The sequence below is a fragment of the Pogoniulus pusillus genome, chromosome 18 (assembly GCF_015220805.1).
Source record: "Pogoniulus pusillus isolate bPogPus1 chromosome 18, bPogPus1.pri, whole genome shotgun sequence".
NCBI lineage: Eukaryota > Metazoa > Chordata > Aves > Piciformes > Lybiidae > Pogoniulus > Pogoniulus pusillus.
The window spans coordinates 15,231,743-15,250,511 of record NC_087281.1 but is presented as its reverse complement, the minus strand read 5'-3'; the positions used below and the strand labels follow the sequence as shown (position 1 = coordinate 15,250,511).

At 46.0% G+C, this 18,769-nt stretch overlaps 2 protein-coding genes across 2 annotated transcripts; one reads left to right on the top strand and one right to left on the bottom strand.

Moving 5' to 3' along the window:
• Nucleotides 1-401: 401 nt before the first annotated feature.
• On the bottom strand, nucleotides 402-9,169 carry SPRTN (SprT-like N-terminal domain). Its single transcript, XM_064158522.1, has 5 exons — nucleotides 8,825-9,169; nucleotides 7,410-7,509; nucleotides 4,876-5,004; nucleotides 3,899-4,163; nucleotides 402-2,692 (listed from the first exon to the last, which is right to left on the bottom strand). Exons 1-5 carry the CDS (start codon nucleotides 9,112-9,114, stop codon nucleotides 1,980-1,982), a joined length of 1,497 nt encoding a protein of 498 aa, XP_064014592.1. The 5' UTR covers nucleotides 9,115-9,169; the 3' UTR covers nucleotides 402-1,979.
• A 136-nt stretch (nucleotides 9,170-9,305) lies between these two features.
• Nucleotides 9,306-13,551, top strand: EXOC8 (exocyst complex component 8). The gene is made up of 2 exons (XM_064158521.1): nucleotides 9,306-10,982; nucleotides 11,620-13,551. The coding sequence occupies exons 1-2, from the start codon at nucleotides 9,468-9,470 to the stop codon at nucleotides 12,226-12,228; spliced, it is 2,124 nt and encodes a 707-aa protein (XP_064014591.1). The 5' UTR covers nucleotides 9,306-9,467; the 3' UTR covers nucleotides 12,229-13,551.
• The last annotated feature ends 5,218 nt before the right edge of the window (nucleotides 13,552-18,769 follow it).

Below are 18,769 nucleotides of genomic sequence, written 5' to 3'. Positions count from 1 at the left end.
TTGAATAACTACTCTGCATTGCAAGGATCATTCCCTAGTCACAGAATTAAACAGGCTGGAAGAGACCTCCAGGATCATCGAGTTCAACCTATCACCTAACCCTTCTAATTAACTAAACCATGGCTCAAAGTGCCTCATCCAGCCTCCTCTTAAACACCTCCAGGGATGGTAACTCCACCACCTCCCCAGGCAGCCGATTCCAGTGCCAATCACTCTCATCCATTTACAACTAGGCCCTCTCTAGCCTCTCATTTTGTAGATTACTATTACTTGTTATCCTACATTACTAGCACAACTACACATCCCCAGGTCTACAGCTTACCATGGGGTTGTTGTGCCCCAGGTGATACGGATGATGCGCTCTGGTGAGTAATGCATTGCCATGTAAAACTCAGGCCTAATTGTAAAGTTAAAATTCAGTGCTAATTTATTCAGAATATGCAAGAAGACTCATTCATATTAAACATCCATAGTGGCAGTATTTAAACACACCAGTGCTTAAAAAGAGCCATGATATCATTTGCCAAATTCTATTGCACAAGAGTTTATTTCCCCATGTCAAAAGGGAGCAGCAAGTAAGTGATTATGTAAAAGGTGAAAATATATGCATCTGAGGCTAATACAGCCATTTAAAGTTGCAGCAACAATACATGAAACAGCATAGTTATTTTCTCTGGTTTTAAACAAAACTATTTATTATCAGTTTTACAAGTAAGGAATCAAGATGTTAACTCTTTAACCAGTTAAATACTTTTGGTGCAACAAGAAAATAGTCAACAGTTCAGAAAATGTGTATGGAAACCACATCTGCTCAGCATGTGTAACCTTTCACAGCACAATGGTTTTACTGCTCAGCTGACTGGCTTGTTGGGTATGAGCCACCGAAGTGGTTGGCTTCCAGAAGCAGCAAAACAGACTGTTAGCTAATGTTAAGTTAGCATTGTTCTGACTTGTAACACACTGGAAGGTTAACTGAAAAATCACAAAAGGCTTTTATTACATGAGCAGAAAGACTCTTCACTGGAATTGCTACCAATATTCCTCATAACTTACTGATCTCAGGATACAGGGAGCAGTTACTTATACACCCAACACCTATATCCAAAAAAAAAGAACATTAAACACAAGAGTTTGTGTAAACCATTGGAAAAAGCAGGTGAAGAATCTAGCTGAGGTCTTTGAATAAAAGCCACACCTAAAATTGAAGTTTGTTAGTTTCCATTTGACCACTCCAACTTTTAACAGCATAGATCATTCTTAAATCCTTGCTCCTCAAAACAAGTTTTTTTTTAACTGAGCCCTTCAGTGTAGAGCCTTGTCCTTATCTAAGCCAAGTACTTTTGTACTGGATTTTCCAACATCTTCACTGCAATTCTTGACTTTTCTTGTCATAATCCACCCATTAAAAGGACACTGCTCTGTTTTTGATGACTGTGCCTCTATCTTTGAGACAAGCCCACATCTGAAATTCTTGCTTTCAGCTAGCTCTTCAAAAAGAGTGCCTTATGCAAAATATTTACCAGTCTAAAAAACATGCCAACTAGTAACACTGTAGTGAACAGCATAACCCTTATTAGAGGTAGTTAACTTTAAGAATGGCAAAAAAAAAACTTAAGAAAAAACACAACAGGATCTTAAGAACAAAGATGAATTTGCAGCATTTAAAATGTCCTAATTTTTAAAAGTGCCTTGAAAATGCACAGCTTGGTAAGCATCCACCTGCTCTTATGCTACCCAGTTTCTGCAGCAAGAATGTTTAACACAAACATACACCTACGAACAGGCAAGCGTTCAGTGTTTTGAAACACAAGTAGCAGCTTGCTTCCTTGTCATGTGCAGCTCCACAGATCTTGTGGTTCGGCACAGTGACTAATTCAAATTCCAGTCCAGAAGAGGCACATGGCCAAGCAAACCCTGAGCATAGTAGTTTTCAAGCAATGTTTTCAGCCCTGGTTTATTAGACAGCTTTCTGAAAGACTTTATGCAAGACAAGAGTCAAGATGTTCATTTATTTTAGACTCTGAAACCTCAGTCTGGCAAACAGGACAGCTGACTTTTTTATCCTGCCTTCCAGCAGTCCTGGAACTCGCTGTAGATTCAACACTGGCCTTCATAGGTGAGTCTATACTTAAAGAGACATTAGTACTCCCTTTTTTAGTGAAATAGTTTTCAAAGGCAGTTTTGTCTTCCCTCTTTGGCCACTGCTGTGGTGTGTTAGGATGTTCAGAGCTTTTCACCTCAGGTGCAGCCTGAGCTGCTGTTGTCAACTGAAGGCAAATTTGGTTTGGGGGCAGTGTGACTCTCTTGCCACCTACAGAATCTTGGTTTGATTTTTGTTCCATAACACGAGCAATTTTAACAGGCGATCCACCAACGCTCCTGTAAGCTTTTGTACTGGCGACAGAAAGCGCTGGAAACTCACGCTTTGAAGCCAAGTTGATCTTCTCACTGGCATCGTCAGTATAAAGTGGGAAGAAAATGCCACTTCGTGGTGACTTCTCAAATTTTATCTCATTTTTAGGGATTGGCACTGTCCTTACTGAAGGATGCTCCGAAGCAGGCGTTTCACTGTTTCTGACACTGATGCTGGAATTTGTGCTTTTTTCTGAGAGTCCACTCTCTCCTCCTCCAAGCCGATATCCCTTTCCACTGAAGGGTGTCAGACCTTGTGTATCACGTGTTTGAGTCTTGCCTGTAAAACAGAGACAAAGCTCAACTAAGAAAAGTTGCTAATTTTTTCATACATAAATCACAGCTTTTGTATTTCACATGCTTCACCCGAATCCGATGATGGGACTGACTCCAGCATCAGTAACTTTGCATCGGACACCAAGCTAGGAGCAGATGTTGATCTGCTGGAGGGTAGGAGAGCTCTGCAGAGGGACCTTGACAGGCTGGGTGGGAAGTGGACAATGGGATGAGATTGAACAAGGCCAAGTGCAGGGTTCTGCTCTTCGGCCACAACAACCCCAAGCAGCACTACAGGCTGGAGACAGAGTGGCTGAGAGCAGCCAAGAAAAAAGTGACCTGGGAGTACTGGTAGATAGTAGCCAGCAGTGTGCCCAGGTAGCCAAGAAAGCCAATGGCACCCTGGCCTGGATCAGGAACAGTGTGGCCAGTAGGACAAGGAGGTTATTCTGCCCCTGTACTCAGCACTGGTCAGGCTACACTTTGAGTCTTGCGTCCAGTTCTGGGCTCCTCAATTCAGGAGAGATGTTGAGATACTGGAATGTGTCCAGAGAAGGGCAACAAAGCTCGTGAGAGGCCTAGACCACAAACCCTATGAGGAGAGGCTGAGGGAGCTGGGGGTGTGCAGCCTGGAGAAAAGGAGGCTCAGGGCTGACCTCATTGCTGTCTACAACTACCTGAAGGGAGGCTGTAGCCAGGTGGGAGTTAGTCTCTTCTGCCAGGCAACCAGCAACAGAACAAGGGGACACAGTCTCAAGTTGTGCTGGGGGAGGTCTAGGCTGGATGTTAGGAGGAAGTTCTTGCCAGAGAGAGTGATTGGCATTGGAATGGGCTGCCCAGGGAGGTGGTGGAGTTGCTGTCCCTGGAGGTGTTCAAGAAAAGCCTGGATGAGGCACTTTGTGCCATGCTCTAGTTGACTGGCCAGGGCTGGGTGCTAGGTTGGACTGGATGATCTTGGAGGTCTCTTCCAACCTGGTTGATTCTATGATTCTAGGAAATACCCCTGCTGCTTGAAAACAGTGCAAGCTAATTTTTTGTAGTGAAATTTAGAGGGAGCTTAGAAATGCAGAAATAAAACTGTTGCTGCTCTTTGGTGTCCAACAGTAATAGCTAAGCAAGGCTCATGTAGTGGTAGATCTGCATTGGTTCAAGGAAGGGTTTGGGTATAAAAATCTGGAAAAGGGGAAAAAAAAAGAACTATTTCAAATACCTTTGTTAGTTGACTCAGAATTTGGAATTTCTGTGGGCTGTGTTTTCTCCTTGGATTTCTTAAAGTTCTCTGGCTCCTTCACTTTTGTGAACGTCCCCCCACAGGTTACTTGATGCTCTGCCCACCAGAAGTCCCGCGCAGAGGGCGCTCTGTTCATGGAACGTTTCACATATCCAAAGTAAGGTTTTCTGTTCCGACAGGGGCCGTTGCACCGCCACCAGTGCTGACGGTACGAATCCACCTCATCGTGAAAAGTGTGATAGATCTAGGTTTTTACCAAAAAAATTAATTCAGAAGGCTTTCAGTTTTATATGGCTGACTTTTTTACATTTCCAGTTAGAAATACTGGGTAAAAAAATTGATCAGCATTTAGCTACAATTGAAACAAAGCTTTAAAGGAAAAAAAAAGAAGAAAGGATATACAAGAATACGTCCTGCCTATCTTGTTTGAAGGGCAATAAAATCACTTTGAAAATCTATCCACAATTCCACTAAATGACATACTGTTTAGAATGCATTGTTAACAGTACCAGCATTGTAGTCTCCCACCAGCTATTACCTTCATTGATCTTCTCTGACACAGTATTTTTAAACATCAGTAACCCATTAATCTCTACTGATGTAAATCCTAACTAGAAGGGATTACTCTTTCCCCAGTGTTACTCTGAACAAGGAGCTATTCTGTCTCTGGCATCATTAGGTTGTTTCAGGTTTAAACTTTTGTGTTAAAGAAAATTACTGAGCTATGATACCCTTCAAAGTTGTAGGAGTAACAACTTGCCCCATCTTCAGTACATTCCTATCGTCCCCAACAAAGCAACTATGGAGCTGGCTTACACTCGGATGCAAATATGCATGGGTACTAACTTTGGAATGTCTAACAAGAACAAGGATCTTACTCATACCACACCAGGTATACTGAAAAACCAAACCAAGAGGAAACATCTATTAAATTGAGCTAAATGGATCATGCTTACCGTGACATTGGCTCCGGTCAAGCGATTAATGCGACGCATGTGTTTGCAGAACTCTGGTCCGTGAGATTCACGATCTTTGTCATTATTAGTAACAAAAAGCAGGGCATGGATCATTTCATGCAGTAGTGTCTGAAACAATGCAAATCATTACCTATTTAATAAAAACATTATGTACGGTTTCAAGATTAAGTTGGAAGTATTCTACTCTACATTTATCTGGGTACTGATCATATTTTCACTTGTTCAGACAGGAGCATAAAAACATCACATTTACTCTCTGTCAAATCACATTACCTCTACTCCCACAACACTAAAACATGATGAAAAATATTAGCACAATAAGTGACATCCTATAAAGAAGAAATAATCCTCAAACTTAAGTCACATCTTTAAAGATATCATCCCCTATACAGCCCAAAAAAACACACTTGTGAGAAAGCTGTTCATTACACAAATCTGAACACTGAGCTCTGAGAGAGGCACAAGCAGCAACATAAAGTTACATTTTGCCATATCCTATATCCTTATTTCCTGCTTTTTGTTAGTCTTTTGACCTAAAAGATGACATCACAACCATTTTCTGATTATGCTTTCAGTCTGTTTGTTTTTAATATGAGAAAATAATTTAGAAGTAATGCTGTCTCTACAAACTCAGTAAAATAAAGAAGTACCTTTAGACTCCTACTCAGAATTGCCAATTTAGAAACATAGAATTGAAAGATTACCATGACACTGCACAGTAAGCAACATATACATAAGGATGAGGAAAAGGCTGAGGTACTTAATGCCGCCTTTGCCTCGGTCTTTAGCAGTAGAACGAGTTGTTCCCTAGGCACCCAGCCCCCTGAGCTGGAAGACAGTGAGTGGAGGCAGAATGAGATCTTTGCAATCAAAGAGGGCATGGTCAGTGACATGCTACACTACTTAAACACAGATAGGTCTATGGGGCTGGATGGGTTGCACCCAAATGTACTGATGGAGCTGGAGGATGCACTCGCCAAGCCTCTATCATCTACCAGCAGCCCTGTATGGGGAGGTCCCAGTAGACTGGAGGGTAGCAAATGTGACTCCCATCTATAAGAAAGGCTGAAGGGAGGATCCAGGGAATTACAGGCCTGTCAGTCTGACCTCAGTACCAGGAAAGGTCACAAAGAAGATCATCTTGAGTGCCATTATGCACCATATACAGGTCAACCAGGTTTATGAAGGGCAGGTCTTGCTTGACAAATCTGATCTCCTTCGATGACACAAGATGATCCAGCTATTGGATGAGGGAGAGGCTGTGGCTGTTGTTCACTTGGACTTCCCTAAGGCCTTTGACACAGTTTCTTATGGCATTCTCATTAAAAAATGGCTGCTCAGGGCTTAGAAGGGCACACAGTCTGCTGGGTAAAGCACTGGCTGGCCAGGCCGCAGAGTCAGTGGAGTTAAATCCACCTGGTGGCCAGCCACAAGCGGTGTTCTCCAAGGCTCAGTACTGGGACCAGTCCTGTTCTACTTCTTTACCAATGATGTGGATGAGAAGATCGAATGCACCCTCAATAAGTTTGCAGACGACTTGAAAATAGGTGGGAGTATTGATGTGCTTGAGGGTAGGCTCTACAGAGAGACCAATAGGTTGGGCCAATGGGCTGAGGTCAACTTCAACAAGGCCAAGTGCTGGGTCCCGCACCTGGGCCACAACAACCCCATGCAATGCTACAAGCTTGGGGAAGAATGGCTAGAGAGCTGTGTGGCAGAAAAGGAACCTGGAGGTACTGACTGACAAGAGGATGAATATGAGCTAGCAGTGTGCCCAGGTGGCCATGAAGGCCATCAGCATACAGGCTTGTGTTGTAAGTTGTCTAGCCAGCAGGACCAGGGAGATGACTGCCCCTCTGTACTCAGTGTTGGTGAGGCCGCACCTTGAGTACTGTGTTCAGTTTTGGGCACTGCAGCATAGAAAAGACGTCAAGGTTCTGGAGTGAGTACAAAGAAGGGCTGCTAAGCTGTTGAAGGGCCTCAAGAACAAGTCCTGTGAGGAGCAGCTGAGGGAACTGGGGCTGTTTAGTCTGCAGAAAAGAAGGCTGAGGGGAGACCTTACTGCTCTCTATGACTACCCAAAAGGAGCTTGCAGAGACGTAGGCATTGGTCTCTTCTCACAAGTAACTAATGACAGAACAAGAGCGAACAGCCTCAAGCTGTGCTAGGAGACATTTAGACTAGACATTAGGGAAAAAAAAAATCACTAGAAGGGTTGTCAGGCACTGGAGAGGGCGACCCAGGGAGGTGGTTGGATCACCATCCCTTGACATGTTTAAAAGCCATACAGATCTGATGTCTGGGGCCATGGTGTACTGACAGACTCAGTGGGGTGAGCAAAATGGCTGGACTTGTTCTTGGTAGTCCCTTCCGTCCTGGATGACTCTGTGATACTATGAATGAAGTCACCACTGCATAAAAGAATCCCACTATGAAATGTAAAATATTTGTTTGGAATGGGGAGAAGGCACAATACACTTTACAGAGGAGATTTATGAGCAAGCTTTAAATACCTCGACAAGATCTTTCCTTGGTCTTAACTTTAGGAGTGGCTCACTTAAACGAATGGAACACATCCCACCTCTACCTTCATAGCGACACACTCCAGCACAGCTGAAAGAGACACAAAAGAAAATATGAAGAGCTACTTGTTTCTCTGGTACATGAATTAAATTGAGAACTGGAGTTAAACTGCTGTCCCATTCCAACACGAATTCAGTAACTCACAACATGATAAAAAAAAAGCACTTCTAGTAGTTCCTCAAAAAACCCAGTATCATTAAGCAAAACAAAAATCAACCAACCAACAAAAAACCAAAAACCAAAGTCCACAAGTTTCTTAGAATAAGCTGTGATTTAATTAATAACAGTGGAACTATTTATTAGATCTGTTGCAGCCATTTAATTGAACCCCCATACTCCTGAAGGAAACAAAAAAGCAAAAGCAAAACCACAACAGACTGTTGCCAGCTAATGGGTTAAGAAGGCAGAAGACTGTTTTCATTAAAACTTCGGATGGAGCAAAATATGTAAGAGAGGCTGGAGATTCATTGCAGCTAACACCAACTTAAATGCCACTTAGTCCTCTACCAGTTCAGTATCCAAATATTTCCAAGTGCATAGAGTAGTGCAATCAGTAGAGGACAAAAGGGGCAGGACTCCTGTAGACATCACTTGCATCAGCTGATCTGCTGCAGAGTTGCAGACTGCACTCCATATGTGTGTTTGTGTATTGTTAATCTCCTATTTTCTGCATATTCCCCTTCCCAGCTTATTCTAAATCTTGTTAATGTGCAACTATTTCATATCTGCTCATGCTGTAAAGCTATATATACCATATAAATTGCAAACAAGAAACATTACAGCAGCACACGTAGGCAGTTTTAAGTTTCAACGTACATAGCTGAAGACCAAGTTATTTATTCTGCATCTCTACAGTTTTGCCTGCACCATAGGGAAAGCTGCTTACGGCTGCCAAGGCAAACAAATCGGAGCCGAAACAGGCAATAACAGTGACCAGCCTGGGGTATAAACTCTGTTAGAAAAACAGGTCAGTCAAACATCTAGAAGGGAAGCTGTAGCACTGGTATACTCGGCCTACAAAGCCACAGTTATAAGCAGCGTGTAATGAGCGATGACAGCTTCTCCTCCAACTTCACGAAACCCACAGCTGTATGGGATAAGCTGCTGCTTACTTGGCGGTCCGCAATCCCGTGCGACACTTCTGGCACATCAGCAGACTGCTGTGCCCGCGCAAAGGCAGGGCAGCTTCTCCAGCCAGAGGCCACTGACCGCCACCTGGCTGCGCAGCTCGGCACCAGCCGGCTTCACCTGCCGCCTTCCCGCTCGCCGCCTCCCGCGCCCCACACCGACATAAAGCTCCCCAGCGAGCCGGCCCAGTACGCCCCACCCCGGCCCCGGTGCCTACAGGGTCATGCGTGGGCTCCATGAGACCTCGACAGCCGCCAGGCGCCCCCAGAACAGCGTCTCGTTGAAATGCACGAAGAGTCCATGCACGTCGGGGCTGGGGTCCAGCAGCTCCCAGGCCTCGTCCACCACCGACAACGGGCGGCAGGGCGAGGGGTCCGGCGACACCTCAGGACGCACCACCGCCGCTGCTGCTGCTGCTGCTGCCGCCGCGGCCGCCTCCTTATCCTCCGCTTCCCACAGCTCCTGGAGCTGCAGCGCCAAAACGAAGTCGTCCCCCTCCTCCTCCATCCCGCGCAGCAGCCCCGCACCAACGCCGCAAAGCCGACGCTGCCCGCGCAGGCGCACCGCGCTAAAAGGCGGAGCCGCCTCCCCCCGCTCAGGCGCACCGCGCTGCAAGGCGGAGCCGCGTCCCCCCGCGCAGGCGCACCGCGCTAAAAGGCGGAGCCGCCTCCCCCCGCGCAGGCGCTTGCGCGCGGGCTGCTCCGCGGCCAGCACCCCCATCGGGGCTTGCTCTTCCCGGCGGTCGGGCACTCGCTTCCTGCGAGTTCCTGCGCTTGCGCAATTGGCGCGGCGATGCTGGCGCAGGCGGAGTGCGTACCCTGACGGCGGTGGGGGCGGTGAGGCGGCCGGCGGTAGAGGCGATGGCACTGGCGCTGGGCGAAGGTGGCGGGAGCCGGCTGCGGCGGCAGCTGGAGTCGGGGGGCTTCGCGGCGGGAGAGTACGTGAAGCAGCTGTCGCAGCAGTCGGACGGGGACCGGGACTTGCAGGAGCACCGGCAGCGGATTCAGGCGCTGAGCGAGGAGACGGCCCAGAGCCTGAAGCGCAATGTCTACCAGAACTACCGGCAGTTCATCGAGACGGCGCGGGAGATCAGCTACTTGGAAAGCGAGATGTACCAGCTCAGCCACATCCTCACCGAGCAGAAGGGCATCATGGAGGCCGTCACCCAGGCCCTGCTTCTCCAGGCCGACCGCGATGACCCCACCCTGGGCGCTCGCCGCGCCGCCGCCGACCCTTTCCTGCCGCTGTCGGCCAAGGAGACAGCGGCCAGCGAGGAGGGACGGCAGCGCACGCTCACCACCCTCCTGGAGAAGGTGGAGGGCTGCCGCGACCTTCTGCCCGAGAGCCCTGGCAAGTACCTGGTGTACAACGGTGATCTGGTGGAGTACGACGCCGACCACATGGCGCAGATCCAGCGGGTGCACGCCTTCCTCATGAACGACTGCCTGCTTGTGGCCACTGCCTTGCCCAACCGCCGGGGCGCCTACCGCTACGATGCACTCTACCCCCTCGACGGGCTAGCTGTGGTCAACGTTAAGGACAACCCGCCCATGAAGGATATGTTCAAGCTACTTATGTTCCCTGAAAGCCGCATCTTCCAGGCCGAGAATGCCAAGATCAAGAAGGAGTGGCTGGAGGTGCTGGAGGAGACTAAGCGCAACCGAGCCCTCAGCGAGAAGCGACGTCTGGAGCAGGAGGCTTTACCCCGGCCTGCCCCGACACCTCCTGAATCCACCAACCCCTTTGAGGAGGATGAGGATGAGGAGGAAGAAGAGCCCTCTGCTGAGGAAGAGGTGGTTGACCTTTCACTGGAGTGGATCCAGGAGCTGCCTGAGGACCTGGATGTCTGCATTGCTCAGCGGGACTTTGAGGGGGCAGTGGATCTCTTGGATAAACTCAACGAGTACCTGGGGGACAAGCCTGTGAGCCAGCCCGTGAAGGAGCTGCGAGCTAAGGTGGATGAGCGGGTACGGCAGCTTACAGATGTGCTGGTGTTTGAGCTGTCTCCAGACCGCTCCCTGCGGGGAGGGCCGCGGGCCACCCGCCGAGCCGTGTCCCAGCTCATTCGCTTGGGTCAGTCCACCAAGGCGTGCGAGCTCTTCCTGAAGAACCGGGCAGCTGCGGTGCAGACAGCCATCCGACAGTTGCGTATTGAGGGTGCCACTCTGCTCTACATCCACAAGCTCTGCCACGTCTTTTTCACCAGCCTTCTAGAGACAGCAAGAGAGTTTGAGACAGACTTCGCCGGCAACAACGGCTGCTACTCGGCCTTTGTCGTCTGGGCCCGCTCTTCCATGAGGATGTTTGTGGATGCCTTTAGTAAGCAAGTATTTGACAGTAAAGAGAGCTTGTCAACTGCAGCAGAATGTGTCAAGGTAAGAGGATCTAAAGAGGTTGGTGACGTGATAGGCAAAACAAAGGCTGCAAAGCTTGTCAATTCTTTATTTCTAGCCATAGTTTAGTTGTTGACTCTTGAGTGGGTCTCCTGAAAGGTTTCCTGCATTTATTTGGAATTGGTTTGGACTATTTCAATTTAACAAAGGAAAGCGTTGAGATAAAAGTACATCGCAAGAAAAGCCCTGCTTTTCACAAAGATCATTTATTCTCGGTTTGCCTTTAACCAGTAGGTCCTAAAATTTGCATAAATAAACCTCATCTGAATGATGTGTGCATTAAGAAAGCTTTTTGTTTGTTTTCCAAGCCTGTCCTGGACTACATTTCCATGATGTTTTGAAGGCCTAACTTGCTGAGTTTATGATTTCTTTTGGCTTTTATTAAGAAAAGGGGGGGAGAGTATGTGTGGGCCTATAATGTAACTATCCTGAGTATTTCTGACAGATAGGGTTTATGTTTCAGTTATTAATGCCTCATTACTAAGGAAATTCTTAAAGCTGGATAAATCAGTGAAGTGTGAATAATGCTTCCCTGATGTTTTCTGAGAATGATAAATTTGGTAACTGTAAAGGAGACCTGTGTAACAGTAACATCTTTTGCTTTTTATTAACATGCAAGGTAGCTAAAGAGCACTGCAAGCAGCTTAGCGAGATTGGACTGGATCTCACCTTCATCATTCATGCTCTTCTGGTAAAGGATATCAAAGGTGCTTTGCAGAGCTACAAGGATATCATCATCGAGGCAACCAAGCACCGCAACTCTGAGGAGATGTGGAGAAAGATGAACCTCATGACTCCAGAGGCACTGGGGAAACTCAGGGAGGAGATGAGGAGCTGCGGTGTAGGCAATTTTGACCAATACACAGGTGATGACTGCTGGGTCAACCTTAGTTACACTGTAGTAGCTTTCACTAAGCAGACTATGGCCTTCTTGGAGGAAGCATTAAAGCTTTACTTTCCTGAACTGCATATGGTTCTTTTGGAGAGTCTCGTGGAAATCATCCTGGTGGCTGTCCAGCATGTGGATTATAGTTTACGTTGTGAACAGGACCCTGAGAAGAAAGCATTCATTAGGCAGAATGCATCCTTCCTGTACGAAACTGTCCTTCCTGTTGTGGAAAAAAGATTTGAGGAAGGAGTTGGAAAGCCAGCCAAGCAGCTACAGGATTTGAGGAACGCTTCAAGACTGATGCGTGTAAATCCGGAAAGTACCACCTCTGTGGTGTGAAGTGACCTAACTGTTCTTGAGAACAGAATGTGAAAGCACTTAATAAAAATGATGTACATTCAATATATGAACTAAATGTTTTTCTTGAGTCCCTGAAAAACATAGAAGTCTAAGTGCTGCATTTCAGAAGCTGAAGACTTAGAATCAAAGCCTCCAAGCTTGCAATGCTTTTCTTAACAGATTGGGTAGGGAAGTGAGGACTAAAGTCAAGGTCACATCCTTGGACGGCATATCCTGTAAGAGTGATTTCTGTAGGGTTTGTAACTTGGAAAATAATACACAATTCCTGGCCAAACCTTTGTGAAGGTCTTAAGTATACTTAACACCATTTAGCAGGAGAAAATAATTTCTCATTGTGTCACTGTAGAATTCTTTTTTAAGGAGGTGTTCTCATAGAAAGGAGAGTGCTGAAATGCTGTCAGGGTGTGGTAGTCAGTGAGGCACATCCACCATTCAGATGTGACTCAGCACTGTAGATAAGCAACATGGATTTGCACAGTCTGATTTGTTTGGTAGAAATGTAGACTCTTCACTATCTCCAGCATTCAAATTATTTCCATTCGTTTTTGAGGCAGATCTAAATTATTTCTTGGTGTAGGTTTTGTGTTTTGTTGAAAGGGCTGCTATTTCAGTTGGCCTGCCATCTTAAATTACATTCTCCCAGATCAAACTTTCTGCTGTCAGTAACAATCGTTCTTTTCAGAGAAGAATTAAGAAGAATCTTCTCTTCCCCTTTGTGTCGCCTTTCCTTGTTTTCTCATGGACTTTGCTGAAGTCTGCTTGCTTGAGGTGCTGTCATAAATGCATTAGGGGCCATTAGTGACAGAAACCATAGAGGAGAGGCGTAAATGCTGTCGAGATGTGCTGAGCAGGGAGAGGGTCTGAAATTACTGTTTCATTTGGAAGAAACAGAATGCTAGTTCTGCTGTACAGAAGCTGCACAGAATGAAGGGAATGGGAGTGAGGCTTTTTGTAACTGATGCAGTCTTCAAAATGCACAGCCTTTCCAGTAAATATTAATATTGTTTCCTATATTGCAGCAATAACCAAGAGGAATTATCTTTTTTTTTTTTTTGCAGAAAACACAAGGACTGTATTTGGTTGGGAACTCTTTAACATAGATGGGAGAAGATTATGCAAATACTTGTATGTTTGGATTGAGTGGTGATGGCTATCTTGTTTAGTATTCATCTCTGAAAATAAAATAAGCCAAGTCTTGTGTAAAGGCTGGCAGCTTTAGTGTCAGCATCATCTTATAAGCTGTGTAAACTTATTCCTCTTTAGTGTAGGCTTTCTTAGTTGTAATAAAATCATGTGCCATGATTTGAGCCCAACAAGTGTTCATCTGCTCACTCCTGCCCCTGTCTGGTGTGATGGGGAGGAGAGCTCAAGGGTGGAGGAAACAAAGGACAAGGAGGGTTTATTTACCAGTTGTGTCATGGGTGAAAGGCACACTCTTGAGGAAACAGTTTAAATAAAACTACCACAAGTTCACTAATTGAATCAGAGTGGGATGGTGATAAAAACAACATGATCTTAAATGCACATTCTGACCACCAGTGCCGCCTTCTTGGGCCCAGCTCTACTCCCTCCTCCCCTGCAGAGGGGCAGGCAATGAAGGTCAGTCAAAGTTCATTCCATGTTGGTTCTGCTGTTCCTTCTTCCTCGGGGAAAGGTTCTCACAATCCTCCCCTGGGACAACGTGGGGTCCCTCCCAGGAGAGGCAATCCTGCAGAGCTTCTGACAGCACAGCTGCCTTCTGCGGGTGCTGGTCTTCCTAGCAACAAATCACTTTGTCACAGAGTCATAGTTTCCTCAGGAGCAATTTTTCCTGGTATTGGGCATCACTGAGAAGAGCCCAACTATGGCCCTCACCCTTTACATATTTATAAACATTCATGAAGTCATCCCTCAGTCTCCAGACTAAAGAGCCCCAGCTCCCTCAGTCTCTTAACCATTTTTGGGGCTCTGTGCTGGACTCTTTCAAGCAGTTCCCTGTCCTTGAACTGAGAGGCCCAGAACTGGACACAATATTCCAGATGCAGCCTCACCAGGGCAGAGTAGATGGGGAGGAGAACCTCTTTTGACCTGTTAACTGCAGCCCTTCTAATACACCCCAGAGTGGCATTGGCCGTCACAGAATCACAGAAACATCCAAGTCGGAAAAGCCCCTCAGGGTCACCAAGTCCAACCTATAACCTTACCCTACAAGATTCCCCTTAAACCATATCCCTAAGCACCACATCCAAACAACCCTTAAATAGATCCAGGGTTGGTGACTCCACCACCTCCCTGGGCAGCTCATTCTAGTGCCTGACCATTCTCTCCATGAAAAACCAGTTTTTCTTAGGTGCTCTCAGGCTTTTGATGAATATACTGAATAGTACTGCTCTCAGTACTGACCCCTGAGGGACTCCAACTAAGTCCCCTTGACCACAACTCTGACTTCTTCCCTTCATCTAGTTCACATCCACCTCACTACTACATGGTTACCAGCAGAGGGCGCCCAAGAGCTCTGCATTGGTGAGCATCACTAGAGCGCGGGGAAAAGAAGCATCAGCTGCATGTGCAAGCCGGTGTGACTGCACTCAGCTTGTTCTCAGACCAGTAGGAGAGCTAAAAGCGAGTATGGAAGCTGAGATAGTAATCTCTTCGTGTCGTGGCAAGAGCTGGACTCTGAGGCATTGTCTTAGATTGCCTAAAATATAATTTGGCCTTGCAGCTGTTGGGAATCAGATGTGCTAACATGTTTGCAGCTGTTGGGAATCAGATGTGCTAACATGTTTGCATGTGATTATTGAGTGTATTGCACTAAGGAGGTGGACCAGGGGAAAGAACAAGAGGCATTAAACTCACTGCTGTTTTAGCAGTCCTTGGAGGTTATTGGGCTAATGATTATTTCAAGTTATTTAAAGCAAAAATAGCCCTGCATCTCTTCAGCTAGCTGCATCAACACACATAGTCCTTCCCCTGTCCTCCCAGAGAGCTCATCCAGTCAAAAAAAAGCTGACATAAAGGTGGGACTTAGCCAAACCCATTGTGATATGTGGCATCTGATATGATCCTAAACACCTGCCAATGAGCACAATTGAGATCTGAACTTCAGGTGCCCCCACAGCCTGACTGTGGGTCGAGGGAAGACTTTGCCTCAAACACATCCAGACTTCAGGTTCTGCAGGCTTTGCATATTCCCTACTGTTTCTAGTTTGGTGGTTTGCTGTGGGGTTTTTGGGTTGGGTTTTTTTGTGTGTGTGTGTTTTGGTATGTGTTTTTTGTGGTCTGTTTGTTTGGTTTAATTAGTTTAATTATGCATTTAATTTATTTTGTTTTGATTTTTTTTTTTTTTTTAGTTACAGCTTGACAGCACTGCTGCAGTTCTGGAGATTTTTGTTATGTTCATTTTCAGTTCTTTGGACGCAGTTTTCCCAATAGGAAGGGCCCCAGCTCTCTGCCCCATCTATTTCAGGATGGGGTTGTCTGGGAAGGTCTACAGAGAATCCTTCCTTCCTCAGGATCCACTGTATTTTTCTCTCAAAATGTGAGTCCCTGATAAGCAGATTCAGTTCTGCTTTTTTTTCCCCCTCACTAACAATTGGCAGGATTGTTTGTTTTCCCACTCTTCAATTTAACTTCTCCAGCAGAGGTGCCAGATTGGCTTTGTAGAGGAAGGAGGCCAAACTGTGTGCTAAATTGCAGCCTATGCATCTATCTTAACACGAAAAAAAAAGCCTGGATGAGGCACTTAGTGCCATGGTCTAGTTGATTGGCCAGGACTGGGTGCTAGGTTGGACTGGATGATCTTGGAGATCTCTTCTAATCTGGTTGATTCTATGATTCTAGCAGTGCCATGGTCTAGTTGATTGGATAGGGCTGGGTGATAGGTTGGAGTGCATGATCTTGGAGGTCTCTTCCAACCTGCTTGATTCTATGATTCTATTCTATGATAATACATTTCAGGCCATAACACCTCCCTGCCTACTTACACTAATGGCAATGTACTTGGAGAGACAGGGGATTGGAAAAGCTGCAAGGAAAGGGCTGTAGTTTTTCTCCCTCCTACTTCTGTCCAGCAAGCACACACTGAAGAACATAGTATGCCCCCCCTGAGTTTGAGAGGCCCACTCCTATACTCAGAGCTTATCAGATGTTAAAGTCCTTTTCATGTGTGGAGCATCAGAAAATTTATGTTGAATCTTGCAAAAAACAACAGGCAAAGAATCAGTAGGAGGGTGACATTAGATCAACAACAGCATGTGAGCAAGCAAAGTGAGCGTTTCTGTGACACCTCAACTCTAGTGTGACCAACTGTGGTTCCAAACAAAGCTTTCCCTTTCTTCAGTGGGAGCAGGAGGCTCCACAGATCACCATGTTGCAGCTTTCCATGAGGCAGCAGTGATAGAGCTGGACATGGTAAAATAAAGGTCCTTCATCTAGTGGTCTGTGACTCTGCGTGAAGGTAGAGGAAATGCCTTCAGAAAAAATGCAGTGCTTTACAAAGGATGCACAGACAGTGTGGATCAGCTGCTGTTGTGAAATGTGGTTCTTCTTGAGCCTGACACCAGCGCCGGTTGGTCCTAGCCTTCTGCTCACACCTCTGTCCTCCTTCATTTTACCCAGATTGAGCATCTCCAACCGTAAGTGCTTCTGTCCTGCCGTTCACTTGGTCTTAAATTAGGTCTCTTCCCTGCCAGTGGGATTAAACACCATCTCATTTGCTTGGTGACAAGCGATGTGCACAGTAGGCTGAAGACCCCGGTGACATCGCCCAGCATCTTCACACCAAATAATCTCTCTCTTGGTGTGTCTACAATCACTCACCATTTTTTGTTTTCCCCTGAAGCTTATTATCATTTAAATAGCCTTCCAGCCTGCGACATCCTGGGAGGTTTCTGGTTTTGCTTCCTCAGGCTCTGTTAAACCGATTCCTGTAAGATCATTTCCTCATGGGAAAATGGTAGGAGTTCAACTAAACTGGTTTAGGAACTGCTTTAAACCAACACAAGAGCTTCTGTGGCTCTTTATTTTTAACTGGAGCAGTTTCTGCAGACCTGGCTTAGAGTATAATATACTTAGACAGGAAAGTGTTTATTCCCAACCAAAATTACAGCACCAAATCCAGCTGAGTGGTGCAAGATTTATTTTTTTGCCCACTAACGTGGGCAAATTCCATATTGAACACAGCATGTGTTTTTAGGCCTTGAAGATTTAAGGGCCAGACTGCAAATGCCTTTATTCAGGAAGCAATTAATTGCACAGATTTCCTTCTTGCAGTCAGTGTAGTTCATCCAAGTAATACTCCCTGCAAGGCGATCGCTCATGCCTGCACACTGCTTTTATAACTGTATGTCTCTGCCAATTAATTCCTGTTGGATGGTAGGCCAGGTAGCTACAGGGGGTTCAGATAAAAGCTACAGTTAAGGCAATCTAAAGATAGCTTGAAGAAGAAAAACAAATGGTTTGTCTCCTTCCCTTCCTTCCTTCCTTCCTTCCTTCCTTCCTTCCTTCCTTCCTTCCTTCCTTCCTTCCTTCCTTCCTTCCTTCCTTCCTTCCTTCCTTCCCTCCTTCCTTCCTTCCTTCCTTCCCTCCTTCCTTCCTTCCTCCCTGCCTCCCTCACTCTTTCCCTTCCCTTCCCTTCCCTTCCCTTCCCTTCCCTTCCCTTCCCTTCCCTTCCCTTCCCTTCCCTTCCCTTCCCTTCCCTTCCCTTCCCTTCCCTTCCCTTCCTTCCTCCCTCACTCCCTTCCTTCCAAAGAAAACTCACAAGCAGAATTCATGCTCTTGATGGAAGTCAGGCCCAGATTTGCAAGGATTCTTACAGTATCTCAATGTTAAAGATATTCAACTGGAGCTTTTTCCAGCGTGCCTTGGTGCTTAGATCAATTCCAATCAGCAACCACCTAGTTTGCCTCTTTTGCACTCACCTTTGCACAAAGGATCACAGCCCTAGCTCTATCTCAAAAACTACCCTCAACTTTGCTTTGACAGGCCCTTTGTTGCACATGCAGGTCAGGGCCGTTTCAGACACCCCCCCCACACATCCTTGTTCACTTTTTCAAACAGAAGCCACACATCCTTCCTGTCCTACATGCTGCTTAGAAATGACAAATTTCCTCATTATGCTCCTGTTATAATTTACTGGCAGGAACCTTCCTCCCTGCAGACATAGCTCTTAATGTTTGACTATTATAATTGTATTTTTCAAAGTTAAAAAAAACACATTAGCTAGGTTTATGTGTTCATGCAAGTCAAGCTATAAGCTGGCAGATGAATGAAATGAACTGCCTCCAGAATTCACATTCCTGTCACTTATTCAATTATTTGATCAACATAATTGCTCAGAGCAAGAGCTAATTGGAAAATGACATGCATTCACCCTCTCTAAATGGAAGGAGAGATGATCAGGTATTTTACTGCAGGCATTTCCATTACTTCCAATATTCTGGAAGAAACAAGGTTTTCCAATAGGCCAGGCCCAAAACCACAAAGGTTGTTTGCTAGCTAGATGCTTCCCCACCCTTAACACAGCTCTAGTATTTTCCATCCC

Coding starts and splice junctions, on each gene's coding strand:
- SPRTN (XM_064158522.1), bottom strand. CDS start 9,114: ATGGAGGAGGAGGGGGACGACTTCGTTTTGGCGCTGCAGCTCCAGGAG. Junction 4,164..4,875: donor TGACCGGAGCCAATGTCACG/GTAAGCATGATC, acceptor GTAAAAACCTAG/ATCTATCACACTTTTCACGA. Junction 2,693..3,898: donor TTCTGAGTCAACTAACAAAG/GTATTTGAAATA, acceptor TCTGTTTTACAG/GCAAGACTCAAACACGTGAT.
- EXOC8 (XM_064158521.1), top strand. CDS start 9,468: ATGGCACTGGCGCTGGGCGAAGGTGGCGGGAGCCGGCTGCGGCGGCAG. Junction 10,983..11,619: donor CTGCAGCAGAATGTGTCAAG/GTAAGAGGATCT, acceptor TTAACATGCAAG/GTAGCTAAAGAGCACTGCAA.